Here is a 5,727-nt window from a genome sequence, read left to right as displayed (position 1 = left end):
GGGTCTTGTTTTTTTATTGAAAAACATATTATTTACGTAGTTATGCATGTAAATATGTATGTACTTTGATTTAGGTACACAACTAGTGGTATGCTGGTATGAGCTTATAGGCTCAATCGCTGCTTAAATTTTTTGTTATTCGAATAACTAGTGGCCTTGGTGTATGCATACAGTGCTTGCAATGTCCTTCAACGTGGCTGATGAGCAGTGGCTTATATGAATAGCCCATCCGGTTATTAGTTGGCAACACACACATACATGCACACAAATACACACCTACATATACACAAACACACACAAGCACACTGAAGTATACCAAAGAAGAATTTAAATGCGCAGAAGAAGAATTAAAAACATTGTTTTAGTGCAATCAAAATGAGAACAAAACAGACGGGGAGAGCAGCCAACAAATGGCGACATAAAGTTGACAAGAAAAGAGAAAAATCAACCTCAGGCAGCTACCGTAAGCTGCGATATGAGAAGCCAAGTAAATTCCATTTTAATTGAGTCTTAAAGTGGAGTGTCTTTTCCCCAGCATATTTCTCAATTTTAAGCCTAGTATGTTTGTATGTACAAATGCATGCACGCATGTAGGCAGGCAATCATTCTGCGTATACTCTGTGCAATTTGCTCTAACTGCTAACGCTTCTTGCAGCAATTTGATTGCCTTACGCAATGCCAATGTGCATTGCCTAGCAGTAGCTCAGCACAGCGAAAATGGTGGCAAGGAATCTCACTACTTCCTCTACTACGTACTACCACCACACAGCTCTTTCACTGCTTTAGCATCCGAGAAGCCACAAGCTGCTGTCTGCTGTGTTGCTTGATTGCCAAGCAATTGCTCATCTTCATTGTGGCCTTAATTTAGCGCACCTAAAGCACAGCTAGGCAGCTACATAAGTGATCTGTGGATTGTGTTTGCTTAGTTTATAGTTCGAGTTTTATTTAGTTGCTAATTGCCACATGCCACATGCTGCAAGTCAATTTACACTTAGTGGAATTTGCTCAAACGGATATATGTATGTAGCGTGTGGTCATTTACATTTACATCTACAATCTTGATTCCCTGATGAATTCGCCGATATCGGCTACAGTAGATCCTAATATATCTGTTAGTTTTGTCTGTATATCTCTCCTTTGTCCTTATGCTTAATAGCCGTTGGCCACTCACAAAGGAAAGGCTGTACACTTTCTTCGCTGCCTTCTAGTTGACAGCTATCACTGCGATAACCTTGGATTCCTCCAAGTACGCTCTTGCCTTCACCAATTCATCGGCCACTTGGCTCTATATTGTTGCCTACTTTATTATACCTATGCCTTTTCATAGAACCTCACAAGCTTCAGGAATGACTAGAACCTCCGCTTGGAAAATGCTTGCATCATTCCCTAGACGCAGAGACTAGGAGACGGCCAGTTGCTCGGAGTACACATCTGCATCCACACCACATCCATTTTTGAGCCCCTCTGCCACTCCTCCATTCTCTTCTGAATGGGACTCTCGCGTTTATGTCTCTTGAAGCTGAGCTTCGATACGATAGAGTTGGTCTTTTGTCGTGATTGTACGTCATTGATGATCGTTCCGTGCCTGAATTGGCGAGTTCCCTTAAGTCTCTGAATCTGACTGCAGATTCCATGGATACATCGTTCGAATTTTATAAAAAACTCGACTCCAGCACCACCCAGCGAGTTTTCTAGTAGCCTAAAAAGAAAGCAGATATGCAAGGAATAACCTCCGAGAATTTCCGAATGTCCGAACATTTACATAAGTACATTCATATTACATATATGTACATAACTGTGTACTACATATGTATAAAGAAATTTTCATTATCTGTATGCTTGTAGTTAGATCTAAATGTGTAAGTCAAGTACTGATAAAAAACCTATTTCATTAATGCCGTAGTTGTGTGCTGAAAATGTTTTACAAATGCGGCAAAATATGTAAGCGTTTGAAGTTGGCTACTTGTCGCTTTTGATTTTCTTGCCCTTTTTTAGTTTAATTTAATTTATTTTTAGTGAGAAAAATGTCTGACTTCGTTGGCGAAAACAATTTATTTGTTACGTACCAGCTTTGACATGCACGTGTAGTCTTCAACAGGCGTAAACTTACAATGTATTTATGTATGTATGTAGTATGTATGTAGTATGTATATAGGCAAATATGTACATTGTACCAGGTTGACTGAGATTTGCTCGGAGTGCATATAGTTTTAATAGTTTTCAAGGTTCGAATATCAAATATTGGTAAATTGGATAGCTTTAAAAAATATTTTGGAAATAAATGAAAAGAATGGATTTGGATATCTATTATGTAAGTAAATTTCTTACTTTTAAATTTAGGCGGCAACCCTATTTAGAATGCGCTGGAATGAACCGTACGTATATTGAGCGTATACATATGTATGTACTATGTATACATACAAAAAAAAAATGCTGATTGAAATTAACAAAATAAAAATTACATGGTAGCGTGAAAACCCTCATCGAAAATATTTTCGGACCAAAGTTCTAAACAATACCTTTCATTTGATATCCATATTGCGATGTTTTATATAAATTTTTTAGAATCGAAAATAAGTGTCAACCTTGCACTATTACCCTAAGGGAAAACACCAGACTTGTATTAGACAAGTTTTCGGAAATTACCGGATTTTAAAAGATTTTTCGGAAACCTTTTTTAGTTTTTTCGGTACTTTCTGGAGTACTTTCTTTCTTACTTTTGCGCATCTTTCGGTGTCTTTCGAAATTTTTCGAACACTTCGCAGACTTTTCGGGGGCCTCGGACTTTTTTTCAGGTTTTCCAGGAACTTTTTGGTTATATTCGGTACTTTTCAGCAAATTTTGAGATTTTCGGAGACTTCGGAGTCCTTTCGGAGACTCGGAGTGACTGCTCTCTTTGATTTTTATTACACTAGTTTGCGAGAATTTACAGATTTTTCGGTACCTTTTTTTGTTTTTTTACTTTCTGGCATTATGACCCTTACTGAGACTTTCTGGGAGCCTTTTAGATTGATTCGGAGTACCTAGTGGAGACTTCGTGTAAATTAATTCTTTGATTTGTATCATACAAGTTTTCGGGAATTTAGGGACTTTTTGAGATTTATATTTTATCTTTTAGGATTTAATCGGCACTTTCCGGAATATTTGGTTTTGTCATTTTTCGGCACCTTTCGGAATTTTTTGATACTTTGCGGAAGCATTAGGAATTTTCTGGCATTACTTGACTTAACCTACTTTTTAAAACTGGTTAATGTGATTTGAAGTAGAATACGTACTTCGTAAGTACTTTCCATTGGAGGCTTAGTAAGTATGTTGTTGTTGTTGTTGTTGTTGTTGTTGTAACAGCATACAAATTCCCCAAACAGATTTTGGGGAGTGTTACTGGAGTGACAGTCCTTGGCCAGATATATATCTGGGTCGTTCCGTAACTTTTTGGTTAATTTATTATTTTTCTACCACGCCACATCGCTTCTACGCGGAAAGAAAATATTTTATTTGTCAATAGACTCATTAACTTGTTACATCAACGGTAAATAACTTACAAGACAAGCGTTTGGCATGTAAATAAATTTGTGCCGCATCGCACATGAATAAGTACATAGTTAACAAGTTGTTGCCGCATACCATTCGCCCATCAAAAAAAAAAAAATAACTGCAGCTGCTGTTTTCCTATTTGCTCAATGATAAGCGATGCAATGTCTATTGCACTTCCCTCATTGTAATTACAATATTAATGCAGCTGCATCTGTGGTCATCTGCAAATTTGCGAGTATATAAACATTGCCGTTGCCTTGCATCTTCAGCAGAGTGCAACTGTATTGGCAATTGAATCGTTTTGACACTAAACGCACAACTATCGACTCTGAATAACCAATTATGTTGAGGTTTTCTATTATCGTCGCTTTTTGCCTTTTGGCAACTCATTGTGGAGCTCACAAAAAAATCGTGAAAGAAGTTGAGCCTGCGGATTGTGCTGCCGCTGCGGATGTCGAACTATGCCGGGATTTCCGAGACATACGCAATCTAATTGATGCCAATACACTCGTATATTATATCTCATCTGGCTACTTCCAGGACGAAAGTTTCCGCAAGGCTATGGACTTTGTTAAAACCGATCAATTCAAATCGGTATCGAAGCAAATTGCCGAAAGTAATGCTTATCAGAAGCTACTTCAACGCTTCTCTAATGCCGGCATCAATACCGATAGTATTGCGAGCATTGCCAATATATTCGATTGTTTAATGCTCTCGATGCCCAAGTACGGCGATGTGGATTATTCTGACAGCATTGAAATGCAATCGTTGGTGGTGCCGCGTTCCTTGCAGGACGTTGCTACGAATTTGATGAACGCAATTCCACGTTCTGACTTCCGTAAATTGATCAACGAGAAATTGCGCAACAATAGCGAATTTGCTAAATTCTATCGCATCGTACGCAGCAAGAGTTTTAAACGTGAAGTTAAGAAATTATTTGTGAGTACATTGAATTGGTGGAGGAATTGATGCACCATTCATTTAGCCTTTTTTTTCTATTTGTTTTATTATAGGCAACATACCAATTAAAATATCCACTGAGCGTGCTGAAGCGTCACCATATTGATTTGGTAAAATTGGCCAAAATGGCTAATCAAATCTTCGAGTGGGGCCCATCCTATTAAGCCAAGTTAGCTAACGATACGGTCGAAACGCTTTGGTCGACAGTAGCAAAGTATTTGTGCCTCGATGATGCGGCAATGATACATACATATGTACATATTTTAACATAAATATATGAAAAATTTTGTGCGACCATCATATAAATTGTAATGGGCTGAAATCAATAAACAATTAGACCACGCGCAAAAAAGTTCTTGCAATAGTATTTTTTTTTTTGGCACTTACACTTTTGCTAAATGTTTGGCTGAGCTCCTCCTCCTCTAGTTTGTGGTGTGCGTCTGGATGTCGTTACACAAATGGTGGTTCCAACAGTTCTACGACGCCTTCGAACGGCAAAGGAATTTTATGGAAAGTTTTCAGAGAAAAATCCGTTCATAATCGCCGGGGATTCCAATGCGAGCTTACAAAATACCTTCGATTCGGGTACTAGAGTATCGATAATTGATCTCGCATGTGAGTTTTGCGACACACATATAATCAGTGCTGCCACAACGAGTTTTTATTTGTTAACAAAATCACCAGAAAAAAATTACGAAATACAACAAGAAATTACCATTATTATTTTAATGTGAAGAACTAAGATGGCATACATTTAGTCATACATCCGAAGACAATGGGTCTCAATCGGGTATTGAAAGAGCAGATATTCGGCCCTGTTATGGTTGTTGACGTCGACGTCGAAGCCATTTTTTCGTCAAAAAATAGCCTTCTCAAGTCCAACGCCAGCTACGCTGACCACAGTATTTTTACGGAAATGTGTTCCTCCCAAAACTAATGTGGTCAACGAAATCGTTGTGGGACTGATGGGGACTGTTTTTTGACGAAAAAATTACAAAGTTAAAATCCCACACCAAGACTTTCAGGCAATCAGCGCTCTATGAAGCTATAATTTTTATGTCGATCATGAACGCCGAAAGCCAAAATACCGGAAAACCTTGGTGTGGATTTCAAATTTAAGTGTGGCCGTGGAAACGAATTTGTCAATGGCTCGTCGTGTTTCGAAATTGGGACTGTATTATGGCACCTATACCTATCCTCTATCTGTATAAGGCTCAGGATAAAAAAAAAGGA

The 5,727-nt window shown here is 38.2% G+C and overlaps 1 protein-coding gene across 1 annotated transcript; it reads left to right on the top strand.

Moving 5' to 3' along the window:
- Window positions 1-3,807: 3,807 nt before the first annotated feature.
- Window positions 3,808-4,846, top strand: LOC108371095 (uncharacterized). Its single transcript, XM_017626590.1, has 2 exons — window positions 3,808-4,473; window positions 4,548-4,846. Exons 1-2 carry the CDS (start codon window positions 3,877-3,879, stop codon window positions 4,656-4,658), a joined length of 708 nt encoding a protein of 235 aa, XP_017482079.1. The 5' UTR covers window positions 3,808-3,876; the 3' UTR covers window positions 4,659-4,846.
- Window positions 4,847-5,727: the final 881 nt, after the last annotated feature.

The sequence above is a fragment of the Rhagoletis zephyria genome, unplaced genomic scaffold (assembly GCF_001687245.7).
Source record: "Rhagoletis zephyria isolate East Lansing unplaced genomic scaffold, Rhagoletis_zephyria_1.1 Rzeph_scaffold_04703, whole genome shotgun sequence".
Taxonomy (NCBI): domain Eukaryota; kingdom Metazoa; phylum Arthropoda; class Insecta; order Diptera; family Tephritidae; genus Rhagoletis; species Rhagoletis zephyria.
The sequence above is the reverse complement of the archived record's forward strand: the minus strand, read 5'-3'. Positions and strand labels throughout refer to the sequence as shown.